The following is a 19,845-nucleotide window of genomic DNA, read 5'->3' on the forward strand; positions in this document are numbered from 1 at the left end:
ATCCCTCCGGAAAAAAAAAATATATTCCTATTCCTGTGAGTGGAACGCTTGAAACTCTCAACATTAAAAAATACAAAATACATAAAACACACAAGAACAATATCTAGTGTACATCTACAGTAATTTAATTGAGCTTCAGGTTTCATATCTATCCATCCATCTATCTATCTGTCTATCTATCTATTTGAAAGATTAATTTCAAGCCAACATTGACAAAACTGACAAATTTGGTAATAAAGAACAACAAGTTAATTAATTCTGATGAACAAACAAACAAAGACTAAACTCTGTTGGGTTTAATGAAGCTTGACTTGATCCTAAATTAAGTAAACTACAAAGTATAAAGTATAATTTATCATGTATTTGCCTATAAGATGTTCAAAGTTTCCCTTGTAACAAGTGATGAATTCAGCTGTGCTTCAGAGATCATGTGTTAAAATCACTATTTAACATCTCAAACACATTTAGTGAATTCAGTTTGATAAAAAAATGTAAATGATATTTTATATTTGATGGTTTTCTCTGTTTTAATGTTCAGGAGTTCGTGGTTTTTGGTTATTTCGACAGAGAAGTTTGGTGAATGGTGTTCTGCACGTTGCTCGTCCTGAGAACATGAATCTGCTCCTGAGAACATGAATCTGTGTCTGGGTGCTGCTGCCTGCTGGGATTTCCCCGCATGTTTTTAATAATGTTCTCTTCATTCAGGTTGTTGGTGATTCTTTGGTCCATGTGGTGTTTGCTGGTTATCTCCAAGCGTTGGTGCAGCCAATCACATCCGGAGGAGCTCTGCTGTAGTAAAACAGGGGGTGGGGGCAGAGAGAGAGGTGGGGATGAGGGACCCGGATGCTGATGCTGCCCGATGAAGAAGAGGAAAGAAAGGGAAACGCTACGGGTCACTTCTGACAGCCTGAAACATCACATCCGAGAGATTTGTCCAGATTATTCTTCTGGATTGTGCGCTGAGCGGCGGCCTGAGGGGGGGGGGATGCGCACAGAGAAGGAGAGGAAGAGAGAGGGAGGACAGGGAGGAGGAGAGGAGGAGAGGCGGCTTCCACACAGCTGAGGATGCTTGTTGTTTCTAGGATTTAATCACCGGGCCCCGCGCTCATCTTCCTCCGGCACCGAGCGCACCTCTCCCCGCTGCGGCTGCCCCGCACCTCGCCCTCCTGCGGGCCCCGGGCAGCCTGAGGCTCTTTGCCTTGGTGCTGGGTTTTTTTTTTCTTCCTGTATTTCCTGATGCAGGGTCTGGGAGGGGGTGAGCCAAAGTGTGCACCGGATATTGGAAAACCCATTCTGCTAGCTGATGCTGTTACGATAATAGATTATTATCCGGACGCGTCTGCACGCAGAGGCACATCCTGACCGAACCGGGCCGGACTGGGAATGTGTGAAGCTGCCTGGGAGGAACATGAAAAGGTTTTTTGGACGGTAGCAGCAGCAGGGGGATGAGGAGGGGGGGGGGGTCCCTGATATCGATCAGTCAATGGATTCAATCAGAGCTTTCTGACTTGGGATATTTGAGACTCTGCTCTTACAGAAATCAATTTGTGGCGAATGTAGCCTTCCTGTCCAGGTCTGAGTGAGAAGCTTCTTTTCGTCCAGCTGCACAGAAGCAGCCAGCTTTAAACTCCTCTCTCCTACAGCAGGGGTGGAGGAGACTATTGTGGACAAACCTCACACACCCCTTCTCCTTCTCCTTCTCCTTCTCCTTCTCCGCTCAGAAACGATGCTGCTGCAGTGAGTCACACCAGCCGATCCTGGGAAATACTTTATTCTAGGCCTGGTAATAAAAGAGTGGAGCCCGGGCCGACTCCCGCTCCCAGCACGGACCTGACCGCATGACAAGCAAGTGCATGGGAGTATCCTGCAGGGCCCGGCTCTAGATCACGACCACACCAGTCCTCCGCGCCTCCTCTCGTCTCCTCTCCTCTCCGCCGCCTGGCATGTGCGTAACGGCATTACGCACGGAGCAGGACCGAGCCCTATCTTGATCCGCCTCGCATCGGGAGAGAGAATTTCAGGATGAGCAGCAAGGAGTTGACGGTGGGCCTGTCCAGCCAGTACGTGGGGCCCTACCGGCTGGAGAAGACCCTCGGGAAGGGCCAGACAGGTAGGGACCTCCGAGTCCTGCAGCAACGAGGCAGGGAAGACGCCTGCCAGTTGCATCAGCTGATTCCAGGGTGTTAACACCCTTATTCAGACTCGATTTAAAACCCCCATTATATCCTGATCTCATGGTTTAATCCTCATTGTGTGTCCTCTTATCTTCAGTGGTTTTATTCTTAAAGAGCCTCCTTAATTCCATAATCACGTATTTTAATATTTAGGGCAGCAGGCCTCTGAATAAATATCCCAGTATAGGATGAGATTGGTCAGTGTTTGTGACAATGTCAGTAAAACCTCCTGAATTATGTATGACATCCCCTCCTTCCAGTTTTCACACTGCATGATGATTCCTGATACTCAAACATTTGCCTCCTCTCTGTCTCTCTCTGCCTCTGCAGGACTGGTGAAGTTGGGCGTCCACTGTATAACAGGACAGAAAGTGGCCATAAAGATTGTGAACAGGGAGAAACTCTCCGAATCGGTTCTAATGAAGGTACAGAACTCACAGGACTCACTTGTCCCAGATAGCGGATGTGGGCCACTTTTCAATGATGCGGCACTTCTGGCCTTCTTGTGTGAAATCGTAAACGTGGCCCAAATATCCCAGAACAAACGTGGGCCACCTTTTGCTCAGTTTGGTTGACATGTGGTGAATCTATGACTTACCTGTGGCCCAGATCTGGCAAACGGGGGCGGACCAACGAAGTGGCGTCATCCCACGTAGGCGGACCAGATGCCAGTGGGACAATGTGGGTCAAATCTGGGCCAAAGCAATTTTGCCATGTGGGGTCTGTCTCCAGTCTGTGTGCCGTCTCTGCTGCCGGGCCTGTAATTATGTTGTCTGCAAAGCTCGACTACGCTCGCAGCCTCCAACCTACAGAAAGGGAGCTTTTATTTCAGTCAGGCAGAAGCCCGGTGTCGGCGTGTTGTAGCTCGGAGCTGCCGAGTGTGTGGGCACTGCCTCTGTGCAGCGAACAATAGAGATGATTTCAGTCTGCTAATTGAGTCCTGTGATGAAAGCTACTGCAGCTGAAACATGCTGCAAACTGTTTGTATTTCTAACGTCGCTGATCACTTGAGGCGCTGTGCAGGTACAACTTGAGACAAAAAGAAGGGCAGCGTGTGTTTTGGTCCATATCTCAGTATCGTCACTCGGATTTTGACGAGTTCTTTCAAAACCTGCACGTATAGAAGTAGAAACTTTAGAGATCAGGTGTCTGGTACATGCATTACAACCTGGATACGGTAGCTGCACTGCCGTATACTAGCGTTAGCTGCGAGATACATCTAAAGGAAGAAACGTAATTTGCTTTTTAGTCTCATATTTAGTCTCCAAATGTGGCTTTGAGTTTTAGTCTTCCTGCTGCTTATTGGTGCTGAAACATCGCACCACAGATATGTTAGCATAGCTTTAATAATTCAAACACATAATATCATAACTTTAATCATGTGTCAGTTTATTGCTTTGGCCACTTCAAGGCAGCACAAGAAGCTGGAAACGCATCACAAAGTTTAACAGTTTGGCTCCGGAAGTGAAAATCCCATTCGTTTTCTGAACAGAGGTTTTGATTATCAGCCGTAATGTTTTTACCATCCGAGGTAGACTCACCACAAGCTATCAGATTCTGAAACGATGTTACTTTCTCCTGTTGAAGCCGCAATGTCGCAATTCGCAATGTCAAGGAGAAGTACTACACTTCCCACAATCCTCAGGTGTAACAGCGACGTCTCTGATTGGTGGAGCTCGCTGTGACGATCAGATGGTTCAGCGTTACGTCACGTTTCCAACAGAACAAACAGGATTTATCTTTCTAAGATGCTGTGAAAAATCACCAGGTTTAAATTCAAGGTGAAACTAAAAAGAAGGTAAAACACTTTGCAAGGGGAACTGCAGAGTTAGTGATATTTCTGTGTGTTCGTCACATTAACATTCACTGTTTATATAAAGTTCGACTTTAAGTTCAACTCTGACCTCACTGACACTAACACTGGCTGATTTACACCTTTAAAGAATTCCCAGTTTCCTTCTGCTCCATATTTCTCTTGATGCTAACTCATCTTATTTACCTTCCTGCTGCGACTTACATTTCCTCTTCCAGCATCTCTAACCTCCCGTCTCTTTACCTCTCCCTCCCTCCTCTGTCTGTCCAGGTGGAGAGAGAAATAGCTATTCTTAAACTAATAGAGCATCCTCACGTTCTGAAGCTGCACGATGTCTATGAGAATAACAAATACCTGTGAGTATCTCTTTATCTCTCGCTCCGCTCTCCGCTGACTTGTTCCCTTTCTGCCTCTGGATCTCTGCCAGAGTGAAACAACCTTGAATCTTAAAGACAAATGTGAGATAAAAAAAAAAACACAAGACATCAGAGATATACGAGGCTGTGAGAGTGTGTATGAGTGTGTATGAGTGTGTATGAGTGTGTATGTACAGCGGAGGCACAGCAGTGACTTACGAGTATGAACATAGAAGGTTTCTCCTCTTCCTCACCTCTCTGACCTCTGCTCCTCGGTCTCCAGGTACCTGGTGCTGGAACATGTGTCCGGAGGAGAGTTATTCGACTACCTGGTGAAAAAGGGCAGGTTGACGCCCAAGGAGGCCAGAAAGTTCTTCAGACAAATCATCTCCGCCCTCGACTTCTGCCATAACCACTCCATATGGTCCGTAACTGAGCTTTACCCCTTCTGTCTTATTCTGTACTTTAATACCTGTATTTTAATCATCAATGAATATTCTTAATCAGCCATGAGGACATAATTCTTATATTCTCTGGTACCATCTATCACATGGATGGGCCTGTTCATGTTGAGCAAAGAGTTAAGTCAAAGTACCTGTTCATCAGTTAAGAGTTAAAGGTGCTTCACAAAATCAAGTGCAAAGTCTGCAAATGATAGAAAAGCCAGATAATATCAAATAAAACTAAAACCACAACATTAAAACAACAGGGCAGTTTTTAAACTTTCTAAACATGAGGGATGTCAGATGATGAGTTAGGTTTGGAAAGAAGAGAAGATGTTAAAGATGTTTTACCTCTTTTGAATATTATTGTTCAAGTAACAACAACTAACAGATTTCTTCACTTTGAGAAACCACTGGTGATATTTCACACTGGATTCTATTCTGTAAGATATCCATACATATATTTAACCATAAATTGAGTAGAAGTAAAAAGTCCTAAATGGTGGATGGCTCAGCAGTTACAGCGGGTCGTCCACTAACCAAAGGCTCGGTGGTCCGATCCCTGGCTCCTCTATATGAACCCCAAATTGTCGGCAGTGTGTGATGTTAATGGTTAAATGGCAAAACTAACGTGTGTGTGTGTGTGTGTGTGTGTGTGTGTGTGTGTGTGTGTGTGTGTGTGTGTGTGTGTGTGTGTGTGTGTGTGTGTGTGTGTGTGTGTGTGCGTGCGTGTGTGTGTGTGTGTGTTTGTGTGTTTGTGTGTGTGTGTGCAGCCACAGAGACCTGAAGCCAGAGAATCTTCTCCTGGATGAGAAGAACAACATCAGGATCGCAGACTTCGGCATGGCGTCGCTACAAGTCGGGGACAGTCTGCTGGAAACCAGCTGCGGGTCAGTACGAGGCCCAGTGGGTGGAAACATGACGCACGTCTTTTTCACGTAGTCGATTTGCGGATTTGCGGATTTGTTTATCAGAAGCTTTTTGAAACGAGGATTTAACAGATAAAATGTGTTGCTCACATCTGGAAAGTTGTGTAATCATTTCCTTCTTTCTCTCTGTCAAGGTCCCCACATTACGCCTGTCCAGAGGTCATAAGGGTAAGTTACGTCCCTCTCAGTGTGTGTGTGTGTGTGTGTGTGTGTGTGTGTTTCTAATGCTACCCTCCTGTGTTCATGTATCAGGGGAGAAGTACGACGGTCGCAGGGCCGATGTCTGGAGCTGTGGAGTCATCCTCTTTGCTCTTCTTGTGGTAAGAACTTCAGATCATCTTCATCTTCCAGCTTCTGTTGATTCTGTATTCCAGATTTTTTCATCTTGTTTCCCATCATCCACCTCATGTACGACTCTGAACTTTACACATGGTCCGTCTCCTCCCGTCCTTTCCCAGGGTGCTTTGCCCTTCGACCACGACAACCTGCGGCAGCTTCTGGAGAAGGTGAAGAGCGGCGTGTTCCACATGCCTCATTTCATACCTCCTGACTGCCAAGCTTTGCTCAAGGGAATGATAGAAGTCAACCCGGACAAGAGACTCACGGTGAGATAGTTAACAGTTAGTTTGATATGATGGTGTATTTATATATGTGATATATTTAATTTCCAAAAGGTTATGATTATCAAGCCAAAGCTTAATAATAGAATCAAGGAGAAATTGTCAAAGCAGATGAAATGAAACATTTGTACAAGGACAAATACACGTCAGTGGACTGAGGAGATGAATTATGTTCAATATGTTATTATGTTTGGATAAACAGAATCAATGTCTGCCAAACATCGTTTATGTCGCGGACATTGTTCCGTCCCGTCTGTCCCTGCGAGGAGAGGAAAGGAGGAGTGACGCTTTAAACATGACTCAGCAAGTCAAACAGGAAACTGGAGCCTAAAGATGGAGGCAGGGCCCCAGAGGAGCAGTCGACACATCCATCTCACCTTGTTTGGTTCAGACCTTCAGACTTTTCAGTTTAGTCTGAGCCTAAATATCAGGTGTGAAAGGTTCCTCGGACCCCGATCCAGACCGATGCACCCAAAGATGTGAGCTGAACCACGGTTTGATTCGTCTGCAGTGAAAACACTTCATTTACCAGATATTTCAGGGGGAAGAAGTAAAATAAAATAAAAGACACAGCCCCTGGGTTTGTTTCAGAGGAGTAGAACTGAGGAAGATAGAAAGAACAGAGTGCACGGGTGAGTTTGTGGAGGGGAAATGGACTCGGCCATTAGTCCTGAGGTCTTATCTGTGTCCTCGGAGGTAGAGGTATCTGCACGTATGTGTAATGTGAACGGATGAATGAAGCAGCATCATCAGGAGCTGAAAGGAGGAGCACAGGCGCTGAGGGTGAAGGAGAGGACCTCTCTTCCTTTTCACCTAAATGCCAACTTTCCATGGTGACAGCGAGGCCTGAAAAGAGACCGGCAGTTCATAGAGAGACAGTGGGGGGGACTGACAAAGGACGACTGGAAGAAATTCCACAGCTCATAAAGGGAAGCTGGGCTGAAGCAGGCGTGCAGCGCAGAGACGAGCTCGGTGGTCGTGAGGCAGAGAGACGGATGTGATGATGTGGAGCCGTGAAATAACGAACGAGCGAAACCTCCGGTCACTTAGTCGTGGAGCTGAAACGCAGCAGATTTAATCAGAGCTGTGGGTTCGTGTGATGAGCTGTTGATTAATGGAGCCTGAAACCAGGTCAGACTGTCTCTGCTCGTCTGCTCCATGGAAACCAAACCACAGACTGTAAACCTGTGTTTGTACTTAACGGTAGAAACAGGAGCTGCAACGGCGAGCGTCCGCTTTTAGAAACCGTTCTGCTTCCCGAGGTAAATCTTTCCTTCATTTCCTCCTCTGACGTTAAAAAGAGTTTTAATGGTGGAACCAGGCCGAGCAGCTTCGAGATGAATCATTACATTAGTAATTAGTAATTAGTACATTAGTAGGTTCAGAGCAATAAAAACATTGGAAAACGTTCAACTGCAAAGGTACAAGAGTGTGTACATAACTATTTTAAGAGTGAGGGACTACACATCCCATAAACCATCGCAAATGTTTGCTTTCCAATTTATTATATAAAATAATATAAAAATATCCCTGCACAAAATACACAAAATATTTCTCCAGCTTCAAAACTTTTACACACACACACACACACACACACACACACACACACACACACACACACACACACACACACAAAAGATGATGTACGACTACAACATTATTTCACAAGCACAAAATATTAGTGAAGCGAATATGATCCCATAGCATAGCGCCATGCTTACAGCAGCATTGGTAACATGCTGATGTGAAGCAGTCGAATGTTAGCATGCTAACACCTGCTCATTAGCAGCATGAGGGTGATGACACATCACATGTCACATTCAAACTTTGACCTTTGACCTTTAGTCACAGCTTCAGTCTTCCACACAGAAAAAATACTGGTTTGAGTCAGGACTGTTTTATTTTACAGTTGTCCAGTAAATGTCATTGAATTGGTTTTAAAAATGTGTTTTAATATCAACCAGTTCTTTAATCTTGTCTTTTATTTCTGTGGGTTACAGCTAGAAGCAATACAGAAACACGCCTGGTACCAGTAAGTTCAACTTTCAGTTTTCTCTAAATCAAGAGTGGAAATCTCTGTCTCCTCTTGATTTTAATTATCGTTGTAGACACAGAAACTATTCCACATGCTTTCATCTCATCACGCATGGTTTCCTGTTGCAGCCTTTTTAAATACCTTCATAGAAAACCTGTAGAATCTGTCCTGCAGCCTCCCTGACTCCATGCGCTGGTGTCTTCCTGTCAGGAGCGGCCGTAACGAGCCGTGTCCGGAGCAGCCGCCGCCTCGACGCGTGTGCGTGAAGAGGATCCTGTCGTTAACGGACCTGGACCCCGACGTGCTGGAGAGCATGTACTCGTTAGGCTGCTTCAGAGACCGGGTCAAACTCACACAGGACCTTACAAGTGAGGAGTGAGTAAATCCATCCAACACTTACGCTGCAAAGACAAGACTCTGTTGATCCAACGCCAGGAAATTCACTGGTCACACGGCTCCCTCTGGTCGTTAGAGTCTCTCCTTTATCTAATTTAAGCCGTTTCAGACATGAACTCTGGAGATTGTCTTTTCTATTCTCATTATTTACACTCAGAGCTGCAGAATGTTGTGGCGATCCTGAAAAGTCTTGTGTCTCCTCTGTCTCCTCTGTCTCTTCTGTCTTTGCTTGTAACCTTTGATTTGTGCGTCTCTGTCTTCAGGGAGAACCAGGAGAAGATGATCTACTACCTCCTGTTGGACAGGAAGGAGCGATACCCCAGCTGTGAGGACGAGGACCTGCCGCCCAGAAATGACCTCGGTGAGGAGAGTCGTCCTTTTCATGGTCGAACCAAAAACAGCTTACGTGTAATGTAAATTAGCATTCCTGCGAACTCCAGCAGATTTTTATCCTAATAATGTGCCCGGGAAATAAACAAATAAATACAAAATGAATAAAAGATTTATAAGGTTTTTTGTTTGACGTGTTGACATTTTCACCAGAAATATTTTTGTGCATTTTTTTAAAGATAACGTCTCTCTCCTCACAGACCCTCCCAGGAAGCGCGTGGACTCGCCCATGTTGACACGTCACGGCCGCTATCGTCCCGAGAGGAAGAGCCTGGAGGTCCTCAGTGTCACAGAACAGGGGTCTCCCACCCCACCTCGCAGGGCTCTGGACACGAGTGCACACAGCCAGAGGTTCGAACCAGCGCTGATGTACCATGATGTTTGTTTAGCTGATTGAAACTGTGACACATGGAAATAATAACGTTAAGATTGTAAAGTACGGGAGAATCTTTTGACGTCTGGCTCGTTGTTTCCTCTTTGAAAGGTCTCGTTCGGTCAGCGGAGCGTCCACTGGTCTGTCCTCCAGTCCCCTCAGCAGCCCCAGGGTAAGAACGTCTCTCCTCAGATACCTGCACTGTGCTTTATTTAACATCAGTCCCATGTGTCCCATCCACAACATGCACTAGTCAGTTTACCCATTTGTAGTCATCCACAGCTGAAAATAGTCCCATCAAAGTGGAAGCATTGATTCCTTACTTGAGTCGAGTTTGATTAAAAACTACAGAGAACAGTTGTTTTCAGGAGTTGATGAACTTTAACTAACTTTAACTAACTTTAACTAACTTTAACTAACTTTAACTAAGGCCCGGGCCACACTGGATGTGGTGCATGTGCGTCACAGAGAGTTTTGTTTTTCATATCGTGTATCTGTACCTGTTTCAAAGTAAAAGCACTCGAGCTGAATCCTGACATACTTGCAGGACTGGAAGATCCACGGCTTCATACTGTAGATTTCTGGTATTTAATTGAGAACATAGATCTACTTGTCTTATCTTTTATTCGAGGAAATACAGTCGTCGAATCAGCAGCAGACACACAACCTGTGTAAACAACAGATCTGCACGTGAGATTAGTTTAGATCTGAGGCCTTCACCCTGCGATGATAAATTACACACAGTTTCCTGAGGAACCAGAAAAACAAGCTTCCACTGATCTTTTTGAACTGGTCTCCATCTCTCTGTCACACGTCATGTTCATCTCACTTCATGGACACATCTCGCTGCCTCTGTCTCACGTGCTGACACGGACCTGGACACACGAACTGAACCTGAGAGGAGAAATCACTAAATTCATCTTGTGTTCGAGGCTTGTTGAACAACTGTGTCCATGACTCATAATTCATGACCATTACTTTCTGTCCATCCCTCTTTCCCTCCTTCTCCCCATATCTCTCTGTCTGTCCATCAGAGTCCGGTCTTCACTTTCAGCCAATCAGAAGTCACCTCCACTTCCACTCCCTCCTCCAAAGACCCCAAACCAGGAAGTGCCGCCACCAGCGCTCGGCCCAGCCGCCCGGCGCCTGACCCAAAAACCCAGACCCTGCCCTCAAAGGGCCCCACTGAACGGCCCCAGCTTCACTCCATGAAGTCCCTCCCTCTTCAGACTCCACGCTCCCCCTCCCCGTCTCCGTCCCCGCTCCTCTCCCCCACCCCACGCTTCTTCAACTTCCCCTCGCCATCTGTCTTCAAGTCCAAGAACTCCCACTCGCCCTCTAACTCCTCTGCCACCCCTCCCCCTGTTTCACAGGTCACGCCTCAGGGCTCGCCGCTGCCCACTCCGCTGGGCACGCCCGTGCACCAAATCCAACACCCTTCCTCCACCACCCCTCCCTCTTCCTCCTCCTCGTCTTCTTCTTCCAGAGCCGACGGAGGCGGCGGGGCCTCGCTGTCGCTGACCCCGCCCTCCAGTCCGGGCGGCAGCGGCGGGCTGGCCGCCTCGAGTTCCGCCCACTGGAGAACAAGGCTCAACTCGTTCAAAAACAACCTGCTGGGCTCACCGCGCTTCCATCGGCGCAAAATGCAAGGTGAACCTCAGCCAGAGACACGAACCAGTGACATCACTTCCTGCGAAGTCGCCTTTAAATGAAGCTACAAACGGTTTAGAGAATCAGATTCTTTTATTTATTTTACTATTTATTCTACTTATTATTATGCTACTCTGCATTTGAATCCAGGATAGAACAAGAACCTGCATTTGCATATTTGTGACTGCTCGGATTCTGTGATAATTTGCAATTAGGGCAATGGAACACGTTCCTGTCATTAAAACTCACTTCCTCTATTCTCCCTCTCCTCTTTCTCTCTGTTGCTTTAGTCCCTACATCCGAGGACATGTCCAGTTTGACTCCAGAGTCCAGTCCAGAGTGAGTTCACACGTCTCTGTTGACAGTTCCGTGTTTTCTGTCCAAGTGCAAAACATCAACACAACAGTTGTGTGCGAAGCGACAACAGATGTTGACAGTGAAACGATGATGAAATGTGATGCTTGTATATTGGAGGTGTTACGGTGCAGGTGCTCAAAGCTCGTTTCACTGTCAACATCCGTTGTCGTTCACGCTCATTGTGGTTGTGTTGCCGTTGTGTGGCTTTTGTACTTGTCATGTTTGCGTTCTTGTCTTCTGCTAATGCACTTGTGTGACACTGTATTTTCAGGATCTTAGTTGGAGCAGCTACAAACTTCCTCTTCTGCTTTATTTCAAAAGATAGGAAAGATTTATCAATGTTTTTCCAGGAGTTAGTCAGGACCAAATACTGTAAATATAGATAGAGGACATGGTTCCAAATATTAGGTGGCTGGCGGCAGTACAGGTCATACACACGGCCTCATGCTAGTGGACGGGTCATTTCAGTGAGTTGTGTTGTCAGAGCCGTGGGCTTCAGTGATTTCCCTCATATCTGTGTGAAATCAAATCATACCAAGTGGGGATTTACTTTATCTTGTAATGTTTCAGATGAATGGAGCGTTAGTTCACTTCAGCAGAATCACATGTGACACTCTGGTTTATCTGCAGACTGGCCAAGAGGTCGTGGTTTGGTAACTTCATCAGCCTGGAGAAGGAGGAGCAGATCTTTGTGATGATCAGAGACAAGCCGCTCAGCTCCATCAAGGCGGACATCGTCCACGCCTTCCTCTCTGTGAGTGCCGCCGAGCCTCGGCCAACGACCGGCGTGACTTCATTTTCCATTTATGACATTAACGGCTTCAGCGTTTATCTTTTTACGTGAACGTCACCCTCTTCCTCTCCGCTCCAGATCCCGTCCCTCAGCCACAGCGTGGTGTCTCAGAACAGTTTCCGGGCAGAGTACAAGTCGTCCGGCGGCCCCTCTGTCTTCCAGAAGCCTGTCAAGTTCCAAGTATTGCTTCATTTTTCTTCTCAGCCTCGACATTTAGGTCAAGTAATCAGAAATTTGAAGTGAAAATGCTTTTCGTTGGTTGTGACTCTTCTGTAGGTGGACATTGCTTTCTCAGAAGGAGAGAGGGAGCGAGAGAGGGAACGAGCAGAGAGGGAAGGAAGAAGACAGATGGGAATCTACAGCGTCACCTTCACGCTAATAACAGGTAGAAGAACATGTATTCAAGTAGGAAATGGAGACACACAGCTGGAGGTGTAAGACGTAATTCATTCTAAATAATTGTATATATGTTATTAATTCTCAAGGTTTTATTATAATAAGATTTTACTTATAAAATCATATATGTGAGAGAGGTCACTCTATTATTTATTCTTGCAAACCTGGACTGGACAAACGATGACGATTTACATTCCAGAAATGCAGCTTGTTTCCGCTGCCCCCAGGTGTCAAACAGAAGTTGTTGCATGTTTACTGTGATCCTGGAATATTTTTGAATATGAGGCAAATTCAAACTGGTTTCCGGTTTCAGTGTTTCTGGATTTTAATTTCCTTTTTTTTCCAGGTCCCAGTCGCAGATTCAAAAGAGTTGTGGAAACCATTCAGGCTCAGCTGCTGAGTACTCACGATCAGCCTTCTGTGCAGGCACTGGCTGGTGAGTAGCACACTGTCAGACCCTCGTCCTGTCCTGATGCTCTCTGGACGGACTGTGAAGCTGTTTTCAGAGAATCGGGTCCAGACTTTACCCGGAGTTTGTCTTTCACACATGCACAACACAGCAGGAGGTTTTCTGCACTCGTGTTCACAACAGCAACAAATCCTCTGCATTATTCAGGTGAGAGGTGGAGCAGCCGGGAGCAGCAGACAGAGACAGGAAGTGACGTATTAACTCTGCTGCGTAAATCACGTGATCATGTTTACATCACCCGACACCGTCTTAAACCTCGGGAGATTCTCTCAAAGATTCATCGCGTGTGTTGATGAAGTTTCAAACAAACGACGGATTCAAAAAGCAAAAGAACAGAAAGAATACGGATATCTGAGGAGGAAGAAGAGGAGCGTCTCCTGCTGTGTTGTTCAAGTGTGAAAGACAAACTCCGGAGAAAGTCCAGACACAGATGCGTCTCCAGAGTTCATGTCTTAAAACGTCTACACATACACACACACACACACTAAGACACACATGCACGATATGCACCAGTGATTGGTTTGTTTCCGTCTGCTTTGACCTCAGATGAGAAGAACGGTCAGCTGACTCGCCAGCCCAGCACCCCCTCGCGTCAGAACTCCCGGCGTTCCGAAAGTGGATCCGATCGGGAGCGGGGGGAGAGGGAGCGCGCGGCGGACGGAGGAAGCGGAAGTGGGAGCAACAGTAGCACCGTCTTACAAAGGCGAGGGTCAGGGAAAGACAAGACCAGACTCCTCTCGTCGTCCAATGGGACGCAGTCTCATCCCTGAAAAGAATGTTGTGGAAGAGAGGCCTTCCTCTCTTCCTTCCCTCTGTCCTTCCCACATTGTTTCCTTTCCTGTTTCCTTACTTTCTGCCTTTGCTTCCTGCCGTTACCCTCGAGCAAAGGGATGGAGGAGGGGAAGTTTTTCCTCGGAGCCGATGGAAGGATGTGACGGAGAATTCCCCACAAGTGGCTGGTTTTAGCAGAAATGTATATTTGTGGGGGAGACGGGTGGATCCCTCGTCGGCCCTCAGGACCTCGGTTAAGTCCCACCTCACCAGAGAAATACAGGAAACGCTCACAGCCAGAGAAACGCGTAGTTCACCCACTCCAGCCAATCAAGAAAGCACATTGCCTTCCCGCCGACCAATCACACGCAGCACGTGGTTCAGATCGAACAGGAAACCTCCCATCTGTCAGTCAAAGTGCTGCCGGATCATCACCTGGATCCTCACGTCTCCTCGACACCACCTGACCAAACATGACGCGTCACATGACAACAAACCTGCTCCTCTCTCCTCCTCAAGACAAATGTTTTCTCAAGCAAGGCAACGACACGAGGACGCCCCCCCGAGGAAGGAGCTAGAATTACAGAACGAGTCAAAATACGAATAATTAGCGACCTAACCGAGCTGTTAGTCTGAGAGCAGAGCAAATCAAAGAAATGACAGAAAATGTACTGGTCTGTGTAACGTAGCCCTAAAGGTGAAATTCACAACTTTTCCTTTGAGTGTATGAGAAACATTAAATCCCACAATTATTTCTGAATTACACTGATAAAGCTATGATACCGTGTTGCCTTTAACGGAGGAGAAAAAGTGGATAGGTAGTTAGATTTAGTCCCATTTTCAGGACACTGTAGTCACACCACAGGTAGAATCTCTCACAAGTAAAAACTCCCACACAAAACTGAGACTAGTTAGAGAAACAAGTGACCAAAGGCCTCTTGAGCGAACGCAGCGATGATGACGGTGTGAAGGAAGAGGCCAGGAGCTATTCCGTCTTAATTGATGCGTCATACGTACGCTGAAAGAGTTTTTGTTCTCTTTTCCTGCTGTGAAGAAAAACCTTCCAAACGCAAATCCACTGAAAGACACACGACTCGTCCATCATCATCATCTTAGAGCCGTTAAAACTGAGAAGTTCGGAAACGCTGCCGGTATCTTTTTAGTTTTTAAACTCTTGGATTTACAAAAAGCGTAAAAACTAAAAAAAAGTGATCAATCTACGCAAATTTACACAAAATGATTAAACCTGCAATATGATTGTTGGCCACCGGGAGGCAGAGGAAACCCGACACATCTGCGTTTCATTCACCTTTAACTTGAACTTGTTAGCTCATGATATCCTAGTTATTTATACACGCGAGTCTCTTTTAGTTCAGGTTTTGAAACATCGGGGGACAGAGTTCACCAAAGTTTACCTCCAATGCGATTCGACTGGTCACAGGAAGCAGATGTCTAATTCGCCTCCTTCGCACAAATTGGAAAATATCGCGAGGCAAAGGTTCATCACTGCTACGCATGTGTGACCGCGCCCTTAGTCTGGATGGAGATCACTTTAGTTTGAAAATGCCAGAGTACGGATGTAGCCTAATACGAGACTAACCTTCTCTAAACCCCTCCCCTGTACAGCAGCTGTCCAATCATAGCGAAGCGAGGTGCATAGTCAGTTATTAAACTAGCTAGTGACGGAAAAACGTGACGGCTGCTGTCGAGAAACAAGTTGAATCCTTGTTTTGTTTCCATTTCTGAAATCAAATCATTGTTTTACAGGAAATCTATTGTATTTTCTGTAAGTTTTATTTACCCGGATGCTTGTTTCCTTCGTGAGGACATGAACATCACAATCAACACAATAGTTAACGTGATTCCCGGCTCGTGTTACGACGAGGACGACGAGGAGGACATGAATGTTTTTTTTCCGACTTCGTTGAATGTAGTTACATTCTGAAACACGTAGAAACTCCCGCCCTCACAAGGTGGCGACTTCAGGAAGGTTTCGCTTCACGAGCAGCTCGGAGAGAACGAAGCTCTTTCACTGTTCATATCGTCTCAGTTAACACACCAGAGCAAAATGAAAATCCATCACAGCAGCCGAAGTGATGGAGACTGAAACAAAGAGGCTGGTGAAACAGGACGACCAGTTATTAGGCAACCGAAACTCTTTCAGCGTTCCTTTGAGTTTAACAATGGATGCAGAACGACGCCGGCTCAGACAAGCCCCCCCGACCGAAACCTGCTGCCCCTCCTGCCTGAGAGCGAGAGAGAGAGAGAGAGAGGGAGGGAGAGAGGGAGGACTGAGGGAGGCAGGGGGAGATGAACACATGAACTTTCCTCAAGAGGGAGGAGAAGACAGAAAAGGAAAAAGACTTTGGTTTGTCGTCTGTCATAAGAATCCTGCACACATGCCTGGAAGGGAAACAGAAAACACGTGGAGAACGTTTTGGGCTCGTTTTGCATTGTTTACTTTCCGTTTCTTTCTCTTCCTCTCACCCCCGCTCTGGTCTTTCTGTGTTGTAGCTTCTTTTTTTTTATCATGTTTTTGTGTGTTTGCCACCAGCAAAAAAAAAAAAAAGAAGGAGGCGCGGCGGTAACAACGTGAATGTCACAAACTTTTTTGAAATGAGTCTGAACATATTTTTGTTCCATATATTTATTGAAAATGTATTTATTTATTTATTTATTTTCAAAGTGTTTGTTGAAAGTGTGATTTCTTAGAGACGACGGGGTGAACACAGGTAAATATCACCTTTTTTTTCCCCTGAAGAAAACTGGAAAATAATGAATGCTTCAAAAAGTGCAGCCACCGACAGGCCAACGTTTTCACTCATCCAGTGAAATATCACAACATCCACTCAACAAATTTAACATCCACATCTCTGATCCCTGATTTTTGCAATTTGAGCCGTCATCAGGTCAGTATCGGGGCCATAGTGAAGAATAAAACATCTTCAGGAAAAAACGTCGTAATGTAACGAGAATAAAATCGTACTTTAATGACAAAAAAGTAATAATGCTACGTAGAGATGCTTCACTTTCCTCATTTTAACACAGGCGACCAACTGATCCGATGATATTCCCCCTCTAACTTAATGCGTAGCCTGATATTACGATTTCATTCTCGTAAAAGTACAGATTTTACCACTTAATTCTTGAAATCTCCCCGATGCACCGTCGGTTTATGAGCAAATTAGGATAAAACTACACGTCCCATCAGCCCCATTAGCACTTTCGTCTCAGCTAGCCAGCACATTTCAACGTGCTAACGCGCTCACAGTCGGTGAAACTCCACTGAGGTGTTAGCGCGACTGAAGGCCTCTCGTTCAGAACGTTACATAATTAACGTACTTTCTTGTCATTTTCATTCCCAGTGAAATGTTCTGTTCTTATTCAAACGACCCGCCGACACAAATACGTTCCTGATTGACATGTTTGACCGAAACGAATTAACAAGGACGGAAAGAAACTTGTAGTTTCATCTGTAGAAACCTGCTGAGTTTACACAACGTTTAAATATTCACAATATCCTGATTTGCCTGAACCCGTCGACAGTTTTTGCTTTTTCTTTGCACAGAACCGTTGGAGAATGTCTGTTCTGGGTTTTCACATTAAATGTAAATGTGTTTCCCCCCCCCCCTCTCATGTAATCGGAGGCTTTGTGTTCAGCCCCCCCGCTCAGAGGAGGCCCCTCAGGCCCCTCCGGCAGTGACATGCTCTCACTTCAGAAAGGCCAGAGGTCGGGGGGGGGGGGCTCCAGCGTTACTCGAGCACATGAAGAAGAGAGAGTTATGTCACCATCCTTTTTGTAACACGAGGTCCGAGTCACGACCGGCTTCAGAGAGAGTCTGGGGAAGGGACAGAGGAAGAGGAGGAGGAAGAGGAGGAAGAGGAGGCTGCTCCGGGGCTCGTTCTCCTCGGAGGAAACTCAAAGAAACGACGGCACATTCGTGGCTGCTCCGGCGCCACTGAAGAGAATCTCACCCCTCCCTCCCTCATTCCTCCCCTACTCCCCCCCCCTTCACTTTACATTTGCTACTCCCTCATTCGTCCTCTTTGTAACCATCCCTGTCCCCACTGCACATATCTCACCCACGTATATAATCGACACCCCCCCCTCCCCTTGTATACATTTTATACACCGTATACTTCGACGCAGAAGCTGTATACATTTGTATACACTGTATGCCTGTCTCCATTGTATGCCATTCATATCTATGTAGCCTTCACTATCTTTTATCCACATCGTAGCCACCGCACCACCTCTACTCCTCAGCATTATCATTCTTCTTGTACGACTATAATCTCTTGTCTCCTGCCCGTATTCACCCCCCATGACCACCGCTTCACCTCGTGAGCCTCCCCTCCACACAATAGAGAAAGTTTTATTTTATTTTTATTTTTTGTTTCCACTCGGGAGAAATTCATGATGTCAGAAAGAAAAAAAAAAAAACGAACAACTCGACGGAGGAGGGGGAGCTGTGTGTGTGTGGGGGGGGGCGGCGGGTCGAGAAAACAGCAAACACAGCTAATGACGACAACGACGACAAAGAGAAATGTCTGTAGTATAATTACAAAAAAGGAAAAGTGCACTATTATGACAACGATTATTATTGCCTGTGAGAAATACTGACCAATAAACAACAATGGAAATATATTGAAGTGTTTGTGTCATTTGTAGTTTGGGATGAAAACTAAATCACTAATGAAGTTCACTGTCATCAGGAAATACATTTACTATAAAGTACTTTATATCCACGTGAACTCCAGGACTCACGCTGCCTCCTTCCTCGTCGTCCTCATGGTGCTTCATCACACCAGGCCCTCATCTTCATCTCCGTGGTCCAGGCCTGCATCCCTGTAACTCGCCCTCTGCAGATTCCCTCTGTCATCAGACGGCCTTCGACAGACACCAGCATTAGAGTTTCCAGAAGTCTTGTGCTGCAGTTTATCCGACCACGCAGACCTGACCTCTGGCTTCGGCCTCCATGACCCTGATTTCCTGGTGAACTGCACTGACTCTTCTTCACATTTAAAAAAACGTGTGTTTGAGGTTCAAGACAAAGCTGTCAAACGGGTTCGACCTGCGAGGACACAAACACCTGAATGTGTCTCATGATGTGGAACACATCCCATTAACTGTGACCCGGGGAGGTGAAGCGAGTCATCGTAACCATCATGACGACAAGAATGTTTTAGCTTTTGTCTGTGTGTTTAAAAGTGTGTTTTTATTTAGCTTCAGGTCCTTTGGACATTTGTCCTGCTTCCTGCAGACCGAACAGGAAGCAGGGAGGAAACAGCACCTGCTTCCTGCAGACCGAACAGGAAGCAGGGAGGAAACAGCACCTGCAGGGATGTTGCTCATGAGGAAACTGTCAAAGACACTGAAGATAAAATAGATAAAGTTCACAGTGTTGTGATAACATCAGGTCAGGGTTCTCCTCTGAGTTACTGCAGCGCGGACTCTGAGCTGAAAACCTGCTGGTTCTGCACACATCCTCTTTTCTGGGTTTTTATTTGAACCAAACATTTCCTCCATGTGTCAGAGGGGGCCGGTCTCCGCCTGTGACGTCACACACAGCCTCCTGCAACGGAGACTGGAACAACAGGAAAGAGGTCTCACTCTGACAAAAAACGGATTTGTCACATGCACAGAGATACAACACCACGTGTGTGGGGTGGGGGGTTAACAGTAAAAACATTAAATAGATAATAATAATAAGACTAAGGGATTAATAGTGCGAGGGAAAACTTCATCCACCTCCCTCTACTGTATCTAGAGAGAGAGACAGTACTGTGTGCAGATACTTCAAGTGTGTTTGTACACATTAAGTGAAGTGTGTGTGTGTGTGTGTGTGTGTGTGTGTGTGTGTGTGTGTGTGTGTGTGC

At 46.0% G+C, this 19,845-nt stretch overlaps 1 protein-coding gene across 3 annotated transcripts; it reads left to right on the forward strand.

The window, feature by feature from the left end:
- The first annotated feature begins 1,472 nt into the window (after positions 1-1,472).
- On the forward strand, positions 1,473-18,613 carry brsk1b (BR serine/threonine kinase 1b). 3 transcript variants are annotated; one of them, XM_035181846.2, is made up of 20 exons: positions 1,473-2,110; positions 2,505-2,599; positions 4,258-4,343; positions 4,627-4,767; positions 5,560-5,676; positions 5,850-5,883; positions 5,967-6,035; positions 6,174-6,320; positions 8,336-8,367; positions 8,581-8,745; positions 9,030-9,127; positions 9,357-9,507; positions 9,641-9,701; positions 10,564-11,179; positions 11,470-11,518; positions 12,167-12,290; positions 12,408-12,509; positions 12,606-12,714; positions 13,072-13,161; positions 13,741-18,613. In XM_035181846.2, the coding sequence occupies exons 1-20, from the start codon at positions 2,023-2,025 to the stop codon at positions 13,962-13,964; spliced, it is 2,598 nt and encodes an 865-aa protein (XP_035037737.1). In that variant the 5' UTR covers positions 1,473-2,022; the 3' UTR covers positions 13,965-18,613. The 3 variants fall into 3 exon arrangements, with proteins under 3 accessions (XP_035037737.1, XP_035037739.1, XP_047199877.1); XM_035181848.2 differs by having other exon boundaries at positions 10,903-11,179; XM_047343921.1 differs by lacking the exons at positions 1,473-2,110; positions 4,258-4,343 and having other exon boundaries at positions 2,521-2,599.
- Positions 18,614-19,845: the final 1,232 nt, after the last annotated feature.

The sequence above is a fragment of the Hippoglossus stenolepis genome, chromosome 16, assembly GCF_022539355.2.
Source record: "Hippoglossus stenolepis isolate QCI-W04-F060 chromosome 16, HSTE1.2, whole genome shotgun sequence".
In the NCBI taxonomy this organism is placed as follows: Eukaryota; Metazoa; Chordata; class Actinopteri; order Pleuronectiformes; family Pleuronectidae; genus Hippoglossus; species Hippoglossus stenolepis.

Bases quoted from the DNA above. Each gene is read 5' to 3' on its own strand.
- brsk1b (XM_035181846.2), top strand. From the start codon at position 2,023: ATGAGCAGCAAGGAGTTGACGGTGGGCCTGTCCAGCCAGTACGTGGGG. The intron at 6,036-6,173 runs GTAAGAACTTCA...GTCCTTTCCCAG, and splicing joins TCCTCTTTGCTCTTCTTGTG to GGTGCTTTGCCCTTCGACCA. The intron at 12,510-12,605 runs GTATTGCTTCAT...ACTCTTCTGTAG, and splicing joins AGAAGCCTGTCAAGTTCCAA to GTGGACATTGCTTTCTCAGA.